This window comes from Exserohilum turcica (assembly GCF_000359705.1).
Source record: "Exserohilum turcica Et28A unplaced genomic scaffold SETTUscaffold_7, whole genome shotgun sequence".
NCBI classification, from domain to species: domain Eukaryota; kingdom Fungi; phylum Ascomycota; class Dothideomycetes; order Pleosporales; family Pleosporaceae; genus Exserohilum; species Exserohilum turcicum.
The window spans coordinates 382,295-392,084 of record NW_007360288.1 but is presented as its reverse complement, the minus strand read 5'-3'; the positions used below and the strand labels follow the sequence as shown (position 1 = coordinate 392,084).

Sequence of the window (9,790 nt, the reverse complement as noted above, 5' to 3'; positions counted from 1 at the left end):
AGCTGGGGGGGGGGCGCGCGGCCAAGGGCAGGATAGGGCAGGGCAGGGCAGGGCAGAGGTCGAGAGTCGAATGGCTGCAGCGGCTCTTGGAAAGGAAGAGACGGGGCAGCTCAAGCGAGGGCGCCGTGGGCCGGAAGGCGGTCAGAGACGGTGGTGTTCTCTTTAGTCGGCCTGCCAAGCAGCTATCGGCAGCCGCCCAATCAGCGCGCGGCGGCGGGGGGAGAGGTGCAGCGCGGCGGGGGGGTGCAAACAGCCAGAAGCAACGACGGCCTGGCTAGCCGATGCGGTGCAGCAGCTGGGCACGTCGACTGCGACTTGCACTCGAAGGCGCACTCGCTCGCAGCGTGTGCGCGGGCGATGGCGACAGCCGCTGCCAGGCGCGATGATGCTGCGAGTGACGTAGGCACACCGAGGGGGGGCACAGTGCAGTGCAGCGCAGTGCCGTGCCGCGCAGTGCGACTATCTGTAGGGCGAGGTGAGATTTGGAAAGTCGGGCCGGTGTGGGCCGCGCACGTTACTACGCTATGTAGCTATGTAGGGTGTGTGTATGTATGGCAGACGCTGGTACGGTATCCTATGTCTGGTACTGGGGGCGGAAAGCTCCACAGGCTATGGGCGCGGATATGTGTATCGACGGATCGCGGGCGTAGCAGCAGCAGCAACAATAACAATAACAGCAGCAGAGCAGCAATGGGACGGGCAGCGAGGACGATTGGAGGGGCCTGGGAGGAGGCGGCACACGGCCGCATAATATACTCTGGCGAGCGCAGCGCGGCTCTCTGCTCGATGTGACCCGCCTCGCCCTCTGGCCTGTGGCTCTGCTCGTGGTGGTGGCATCGACAAGCAGCGTCTGCAAGCCTCCAGCGCGGCGGCCGTGGTCCAACCCTGGTCGTGCGGACACGCTCCGGCCCAAATGGTCACTCGCAGGCCGTCGTGTCTCAGCTACCCGGGCTTGCCAGGCGTCGAAGAGGGCGCGCGATGTGACTCACTAGCAGGCACAGCTCGGGGGCCCGTTGACGGGAGCGTCATGTCCAGCTTGATTTTCCAAGGCATGCCTGGCCGAGCGCGCCGGCCAGGGCGGCGCGAGGGTGTGGGCGAGGGGGGTGTGGGTGAGGGTGTGGGTGTGGTGTGGGTATGGCTATGGCGATGGCGATGGCTATGGCTTATGGGTGTGGGCGCGAGAAGAGCAGGAGGGTGTGGGCGTGGGCGTGCATGTCCAAGAGTGTCCAAGGGTGTCCAAGGGCGAGAGCGGCTTTGCGCGCTAGCCGCATGCAGCCTAGCCCGGGGCGTGGTTCACCCAGGCTGGTGCGCTGCAGCGGGAGGCGATCGCGCGCTAGTCGCTACAATGGCCGACGCGTGCAAAGCCCTCGCCCACGACGCACGACGAGACAAGGCAAGACACGACAAGACACACCCAGACACACCCAGACACGCCCGGCACCCAGCCGCCGCACCACCACCAAGGCCAGACAAGGCAAGACGTACAGTACTGTGCAGTATACACTCGTCCCCAGTGCCCCCTATCCGACGCTAGTCCGCCTCCCACGGCCCATTTGGCTTCCCCATGCCTTCTTCTCTCGTCCACGCCCCGCCCAGCCAATCACAGGCGCCCCGCCCACAGGCTGGCTCCATGCTGCCCTCTGCCATTGCGGCCTCGTCACAAGCCTTGCCCACCCGTCGTCCTGTCCAAGACGCCTGTCCAACCTCTGCCATTGGGCCTCCGCTTCCTCCACCGCAGGCAGATCATCTGCACGAAATCCTCCGGTCCGTCGTCCGAGGCCTGACAGTTGCGCTGCTGCTGCTGCTGCTGCTGCTTCTGTGCTGCTGCCGCTGTCGTCGCCGCTCGATACGCGCACTCCTCCACGCAGAGGCCTCTGTACACCTACACCTTCGCACCCATCCACCACACACCCACCACGCATCCACCCTCTCCCCCCGCCGCCGCCTCCCCCCTGCGCTGCGCATCACGCACCTTGCGAGCGCAGCCTAGCCCTGTCAAAGGCGCCGGGGCCTACGGCAGCTCCCTAGCACACCAAGACCCGCATATCTCGGTGTCGCCTGCTGCGGCTTCTCGCAAAGCTTCGCCCACACCCCAAGTCGCCCTCGACCCCCCCAAGGCCCATTGGCACTAGCCTGCGAATCCTCCCTCGACGCCCGTATCGCAGCAGGTTTCTTCTACACAGCAACAACCGGCGCTAGCACCGCGTGCTCTCCCACCGACTGCTACATTGCCCACCATGGCGTCCGCTTCGTTCCGAGAATCCATGAACTCGCTGGGCTGGAGCCGGCGAGAGTCGCAGGCGCCCGTGAGCACCGCGCCCCCCTCGCTCCTCGACCGCATACAAAACCTGAATCCCTTTGGCGACGGCGGCTATGTGCGCCTGCCTACCACCGAATCCAACCCTGGAGCCCCCCTTCCCGCCCCCTCACGGCGAGAGGAGGAGGAGGGCTGGTTTGCGCGTAAGTCCCAAGTCGCTCTTCTTTCCTCAGCAAGCACACACACACCCCCCGTCATCCTCCACCGCTGCCCTCTGCTGCCCCGGGTCGATTGCGCCATGTCCTCGATCTTATATACCTTTTCCCCCCCAAGCACCGACGCGAGGGCCGCCCGGGGCTCGTGGCCTAATCAGACGACGATGCTTCGGGGCTAGTTTCACATGCACAGCCAGGCTTCTTTGTCCTCGCATCCACATGTGCAGCACATGGCAATGTTGAAATGAGCATTCGCACACCGCTGGGATTCCCTATTCCCCCATGGCCGTGGACCTGTCATCTGCCCCTCGCCGTGGCCCGGACATGCCCGCCCAACGAGCCGGCGGCATTGTGACAGAAGGCAGTTCCTGCGTCACCATCTCAGATGCACGAGCCCTGCACCTTGATGCTGCCTTATATGTCTCGATCTGTGCTGACCACTACCCGCAGTAAGTCGCTGGGACCGGCTCCTCGTGTTTGGCGGTCTGCTTCTGGCGGCCCTGGCCATGTTTGCTACCTGCATCGGGCTCATGTTCACGCCCGTCTTCCTGGTGAAGCCGCGCAAGTTTGCCATATTGTGAGTCGTCCGCTTCCCCCTCCCCTCCCCTCCCCGCCGCTGCCCCGGTCAACCTTCCCTTATTTGTTGCCCTGGCCAGAGGTGGTGCCAGGCAGATGGCCAGTGGCACATGTTCTGCTCATCGTCCCGCACGGCTATGCGAACTCATGCAACGCGTTCAAAGTGCACCTCGTCTCCGCGCGCGCGCGCCCACTGCCGACGGCAGCTTTGACGAATCGAGTCCATGTGCCACTTGACCTCTCTAGCCACTGTAACATCGGCACTGGGCCCTCCGCAGCGATCATGCGGGTCCAAGGTTCGGCGCGCTGCAGGGTGCAGACAACCTTTGGCCGAGTCAGGTCTCTCGGCCAAGCCTCATGCACGTCACCTGAAGAACGCTAGTGCTAACAACCATGGTCTGGTTGCAGATGGTCGATGGGAAGCCTTCTCTTTCTCGGCGCTTGGGGGGTTCTGATGGGCCCCATACAATATTGTAAGTAAGCCTTGCGTGCACAAGCGCGACGGCGACGACGACGACGACGACACCACCACCACCACCACCCACTCATGGCTATTTGCTTGTCCACTGCTGACCATGATGCAGTCCAACACCTCATCTCTGGTCCGAGACTTCCGTTTACAGCTGCTTATTTTGGCAGCATTGTTCTCACGCTCGTCTTCTCCTTGGGTGTAAGTCGGCTTTCTCTAGTGTATTAATCCCTGCTGCATGTCGGGCCCCTGGTGCATTCTGCCCAGAATCCTTGTCCTCGTGCCCCCTTCCCCCCTCCTCTCCCCTCCCCCACGCCCGTCGTTATCGATTGCGCTTCGCCTTGCTCGTCGGTACTGACAATGTCTGCGTGACTAGCTGCATAACACCCTTCTTACCTTCGTTGCGGCCGTCGCCCAGCTGGTTGCCCTTCTTTGGTACGTCGTGTCGTACTTCCCCATGGGCTCATCAGGGCTCCGTTTTGCGGCGCGCTTTGGAGGCAATCGCGTCGCAGCATGGATGAGCGACTAGGCCTTGGCTCGCAGGGTTGCGGACACGCCGCTCGAGATTGTGGCTATGGCATGGTGTAGGTACGACGAGGTCGTCGCAACGCGACGCGTGTCGGACAGACAGAAGCGTTGGCTTTGTGGCGAAAGCTGTGTACTATGGCCGTGGTATGTGAAGGCTGGCCCCGTATACGCAAAGACTTTTCAGGGATGTGTCCAAAGTCATGTCTCCGTTTCCATCACGCTGCATAGTCACATCTACGCCTCTTTGCACGCCTCTTATTGCTGCAAGCTGATTGACGGGCGGGCGTCGAGGATGCGGCACCCCGTATGAGGCGACGATTAGACTGCCCTGTAGCGCGCCGGGTGTGTATGACGGCGCTGCATTTGAACGTTTCAATGGCCATGGCCTTGGCCTATCGCCACCCTGGCCGCAGAGCAAGAAATGCAGTAGGCGGCTTCTCCACCAAACCATACATATCAAATCTACCAGTTCCCAAGATTGACTGAGCGTGTCTCATTTGCAGCCTATGGCATGGTTGGAGATTAGCCTCTCCGGCGGGGGATGATCACTTGGCCGATTTTTGCCTCGAGGCTGGCCGGGCTCGTGTCTTGGCTGGGTGTCGATCTGTATAGATTGGCGTTGCTTACTCAGAGTTGGGTGTATGTAGGTGTATTGTCTTTTGTTTTTTTTTCCTCGCCATGCTCTATCAAGCCAGTGTCCTTGGGACTGCTTTTTCAGCAGCTTCACAATCAATGGGGGTGGTGACAGGTCGAGGCCGATCAGCGCAGGGTCAGCGGCCGTCTAAGGCAGGGCGAGGGCCGATCAAAGGCAGGGTCCGCAAAGGCGCCCTGGTGTTTGTTAGGTGCGCTGATCAATCCAATGGCACTTGTTCGCATGTGTTCGGCGGGTGGGTGCATAGACTCTGTATGCGAACGGCTCGCCAAGCTCGTCGCAAATCGCGCAAGACGGAAAAAAAGACGAGCCCCTCTCCTGTCTCCCATGTCGCCCCTCTGTTTGGTCGAATCGCGCGAGGGCAACATGGACAGGCAACGATAGCTGCTAAACGGTTGATGGTCGCCAGCTAGGGCGGACATGGCGAGCAAGAGGGAGGGGAGGGTACTCGTGATCTACATGGCACACCCGAGTTGTGGACACGTTATCGCGAGGCGAGGGACAAGGTGGTTGTGTAGTGGTGGTGGTGGTGGTGGTGGTGTCGTCGCGGGCAAGGATGGACGAGGCCCTTGTAGCGAATTAGCATATCCCCGCACACATTACCCATGAGCGCTTACGCGCACTTTACGCCCACGGCCATGCGCAAGCCATTGGAGGCGCAAGCTGGAGGGTGAGTGTGTGTGTGTGTGTGGTTAGCAACATGGAGGGGGCTTGCGAGACAACCTTCCTGGACGCAAACTGTCGCGCTAGCCCTCGACAAGCAATGCCCAAGGCCCGTCTGTTCACAAAGGATAATGCCGCTCTCGGTCAAGTAGCGAATATTGGGCGGGAAGCGCGCGTTTTGGGCCCTTGTGGCATGCAGCAAGCGGCCGTCTTGTCAGCTATGCAGGACAAACGATGACGACATGATATATATAGGCGGTCCATGTATGTAGCCTAAGAAAAATCAAAAAGAGGGTAGTAGTCATCACGAGTGAGACGGGTAGTAGCGCCGAATCGCGCACTGGAGAACGAGGGCAACTTTACCATGTTCAGACGAGGTCATGTGCGGAGTTGGGTTCCGAAGCCAGTCGGGCCTTGTGCTCTCTCTGTCTTGCTTGTCCTAGCATCCATGGCGTAGAATGCAAACCAAGGCAACTTGCACACACACACACACACACCCAAAAGTGCGGTGTGTGGGTGTGGGTGTGGGTGTGGGTGTGGCTATGCGTGTGGATGTGTGGGTAAGAAACAAAGCATGATCAATGTATTGTACAGTACACCATGTTTTCTTCTTCGCCCGACAGTACTTGGATCAGACCAGACCAGACCAGACCACATAGGTACGATTGCCGCGTGCAAAATGAAACCCAGACCGGCGTGCGCGCGTCGCCTCATCAACCTGCAGGGGGCTACCAGTAGGTCCTTGGTAACATGTATGTATGGCTGCGTGTACACACAAGATCCGCCTTTTGGTTTGGCGCTGCGTCAGAAGCTTGATGGAAATTTCCAATACATTTGCTTGTCTATTTTCGGAATCGTCCATTGATTCTCTTACACACACTCACATACTCACCCATAACCTGTCTCCGTCTCTCGCCGCCCGCCCCCAATATCGACGCCAGCAAAATCCGGTACTCGGTATACGCCGCTCGTCGTCAGCTTGCCATGTACGGCAGAATAGCCACGAGGCCATCCGAGCTGCCACGCCATCTTACGTTCCTTGCCCCCCCCCCTCTCACTCTCTTCCCTTGGCCTCGTTGCCCTGTCATGGCCATGGGCTGCGTGTTACGGGCGGATGGCTGGCTGGGTCCAAGTCCATGTGTATATGTTGCATGTACGTAGGCGAGGTCCGTCCCCGGTGTCTCTCGGCTGTTGTGGCACGAGAGCATAGGGCTGGAAAAAAGGTTATTTGTGGCGTTTGCATCGTCAGCAGTCGAGCCACGGCGTCGCCAAAAAAGAGTGAGGCAGGACGGCTGCAGCTTGCGTCGTGTCATATGTCTTGCTTGAGGCTTGGGGTTAGCTGCATGAAGCCATTTGCCCATAGCCGTCGTCGACACAGGCCCGACCACAACTCTCTTTGCATCAACTCGGACTGACCCAATCCACCATGCCTGCAACTGGAGTGAGTGAGTACATGTAAGCAGATTTGGGGAAACAATCTACCCATGTCTACTATATACACTGTATAGCGCGTAGTACGCAGTAACATGCAGCATGGCGAGGCTCCGCGTCTTCCGATTGCGGCTCCAACACGCCCTCGGCACAACGGCCGACATGTCTGCTAAGTACTCCCGGACCTCCGGTTCTTCAACTTGATACATAGTGATACTCGCTACTTGGCCTGTCGGATAGAGTTCAACGGCAGCGAATGGGTGTTGCGCCAAGCCGTGGAGCCACCTCACTTGCCCCTCCTCCACCTGTCCCCCTCGGCGTCTTCGCACCGCACCACTGACGCAACCGCCGCAATGTTGCCCGAGTGTTGAACATCCACCTTCGTGTCGAGGCCGCCGACCGCAATGATTGGGCAATGCATCTTCCAAATGCTCGTGCAGGCTAATCTGACCGGACTGGTGGTGGTTGGGTGCACAATGCATGCGTCAGAAGCCTCTGCATGAGACGTTGTGGGGCCGACATGTGGTGGGGGTTGCCGATGGGGGATGGTACACTACTTGTAGCGTCAGTTGCTCAGCGATTCTTCTTCTTCAGATGCATCTACCCACGTCCACGCTCGCATCAAGTAGCGGTGAAGCCTTTCCCTCGTCTGCATCATTGGCCTCGTTGACCATCACGCTGCAAACACCCTTGGCCGCCAACCCCAACTAAGACGACACACCATGCCTGAACCGTTGCAAGACCCCAAACAGTACCAGAATATCTTCCACTGGGCAGAGACCCAAAAGGACGGCGCCATTCCGTCCTTTGCTACCAGGAAAAATGACCCCTATGAGGTGAGCGCATTCGCCGACGCGCCCGTCTTCCTCTTTGCCCTGCTGACGACTTGCGTTTCCCCAGTATCAATCTGGCTTCGGCAACGTCTTTGAATCCGAGGCGGTGCCAGGTGAGAAAGCCCCCCGTACCCATCACACACTACTGCATGCAGGCTAATGGACTGGTCGGGAAAAAATAAGGCACCATACCCCAAGGCCAGAACAACCCCAGAAATGTCAGATTTGGACTCTATGCCGAGCAGATGACGGGCTCTGCATTCGTCGCCCCCAGACACTTGAACAAAAATGTTGTGAGAATGCATCAAGCCGACTGCTATAGAGGCTGACGTATAGTTTCAGGCCTACCTATACAGAGCGCGGCCTGCCGTTGCCCACCAAGGGTTTGTAAGCGCCCATCTCCTTTGCTAATCGGTGAGCCTGAGGTGTGAAATGTGCCTCACGTCATCGTAAGCGCCTTTTCGCGGGACATCGTGACCGTCATGTTGCAAAAGAAAAAGAAACGGAAGGCGAATATGCATAGCATAGTGCCTCGATATCAAAGTGGCGGTGACATATGACGTACGCTGACCTTTTCCTTCCAGACTGACTTGCCGGATAACGAGGACACCGAGTCAAACTTCCTTCCTTTGAACAAGCGCGTCCATGTGTCGCCTACGCAGTTAGCTTGGCTGCCCTTTGACATCCCCACTGGTGGAAATGTCGACTTCATCTCCGGTCTTAAGACTATTGCCGGTTCAGGCGACCCGACTCTCAGGGAGGGTCTAGCCGTGCATACGTATCTGTGCAATGCGAGCATGGAACGGAGGGCCGCTGTTAACTCGGATGGCGACTTTTTGATTGTGCCCCAGCAGGGTCCTCTGGACATTTTGACTGAATTTGGGCCCATGTATGTCCAGCCAGGCGAGATTTGCGTCATCCAACGCGGACAGCGATTCAAGGTCAAGGTCGAGGGTCCGACCCGAGGCTATATTCTGGGTACGACGGCTTGATGTTCAAGTCTGCTTAGCATGAGCTGACATGTTGCAGAAATCTGGGGATCACAATTCCAACTTCCAGAGCTGGGCCCTCTGGGGGCGAATGGACTTGCCAATGCTCGTGACTTTTTGCACCCCAAGGCCAAATACGAGATTGAAAAGGCGCCATGGGAGATTGTGTACAAGCTTGCTGGAAAGTTCTTTGTCAGCAAGCAGGAGCACTCGCCATTTGATGTTGTTGCGTGGCATGGCAACTATGTGCCGTACAAGTACGACCTGACCAAGTTTGTCAACGTTGGTTCCATCTCGGTTGACCACATTGACCCGTCCATCTTCTGTGTCATTACGGCCCCCTCTCGCGATTCGGCTGCGCCGCTGGCAGACTTTTTGATTTTCAGCCCGCGATGGGACGTGGCTTCTCACAGTGCGTTCTAAACATGGGATAGACAAGAGTGAAGCTGACCCCTGCCTAGCCTACCGTCCACCATACTACCACCGCAATGGAGCCTCTGAGCTCATGGGTTTGATCTACGGCGAATACGCGGGTCGTTCAGACGAGTTCCAGCCCGGAGGTGTTAGCTTCGAGTGCGGCTTTGTGCCCCACGGTGTTGCATATGAGGAGGTATGTTTGGTTTTAACAGGCTCGTGGCAGTCGTTTCTGACAAGCTTCAAGTTCAAGGCAGCGAGCGCGCAGCCGCCGCCTGAGATGCAAATCTCAAAGGGCGCAATCGCTTTCATGATGGAGAGTTCGCGCATGTTCTCCATTACCGACTGGGCATGGAACAGCAGCAAGAAGCACGAGCACAACCCGAGCATGTGGTGAGTAGTCGAATCTAGTGGCTGATACATCGAATCTTGGCTGACTCAGGCATAGGGATAATCTCGTCGACAACTTTTCCAGCCACAAGGATGAGGTGGAGAAGCTGCTGGCTGAAGGCGTTAAGAAGCTCTGATTGGGAAATGTCTGTGTAGCGAGGCTACGTACAAGTACATGCTCTGTATAGGCGTGTGGGTAGATTACGAAAATAGCAAAAACACCAAAAATGCACAGCTCGTTAACACTTGCCATGACTGTCTTTGCATCGAGCATACACATACACATAGATGGCGCTGCCCGATCAAGTTTAGCGTGGGCCCCGCCCCGCGGGAGTCAGGCACCCACACCAGGCAGTGATCTCATCGCAGGTCC

The 9,790-nt window shown here is 58.3% G+C and overlaps 2 protein-coding genes across 2 annotated transcripts; both read left to right on the top strand.

The window, feature by feature from the left end:
* Window positions 1-2,237: 2,237 nt before the first annotated feature.
* SETTUDRAFT_97681 (uncharacterized protein) lies at window positions 2,238-4,046 on the top strand (the record flags this gene model as incomplete). The annotated part of the gene is made up of 5 exons (XM_008032036.1): window positions 2,238-2,460; window positions 2,923-3,049; window positions 3,457-3,521; window positions 3,633-3,718; window positions 3,894-4,046. The coding sequence occupies 5 exons, from the start codon at window positions 2,238-2,240 to the stop codon at window positions 4,044-4,046; spliced, it is 654 nt and encodes a 217-aa protein (XP_008030227.1).
* Window positions 4,047-7,486: 3,440 nt separating this feature from the next.
* On the top strand, window positions 7,487-9,667 carry SETTUDRAFT_165423 (uncharacterized protein). Its single transcript, XM_008032035.1, has 9 exons — window positions 7,487-7,627; window positions 7,692-7,737; window positions 7,808-7,914; window positions 7,967-8,011; window positions 8,209-8,602; window positions 8,654-9,025; window positions 9,075-9,223; window positions 9,275-9,420; window positions 9,476-9,667. Exons 1-9 carry the CDS (start codon window positions 7,514-7,516, stop codon window positions 9,552-9,554), a joined length of 1,452 nt encoding a protein of 483 aa, XP_008030226.1. The 5' UTR covers window positions 7,487-7,513; the 3' UTR covers window positions 9,555-9,667.
* The last annotated feature ends 123 nt before the right edge of the window (window positions 9,668-9,790 follow it).

Bases quoted from the DNA above. Each gene is read 5' to 3' on its own strand.
- SETTUDRAFT_165423 (XM_008032035.1), top strand. From the start codon at position 7,514: ATGCCTGAACCGTTGCAAGACCCCAAACAGTACCAGAATATCTTCCAC. The intron at 7,915-7,966 runs GTTGTGAGAATG...GTATAGTTTCAG, and splicing joins CCAGACACTTGAACAAAAAT to GCCTACCTATACAGAGCGCG. The intron at 9,224-9,274 runs GTATGTTTGGTT...ACAAGCTTCAAG, and splicing joins ACGGTGTTGCATATGAGGAG to TTCAAGGCAGCGAGCGCGCA.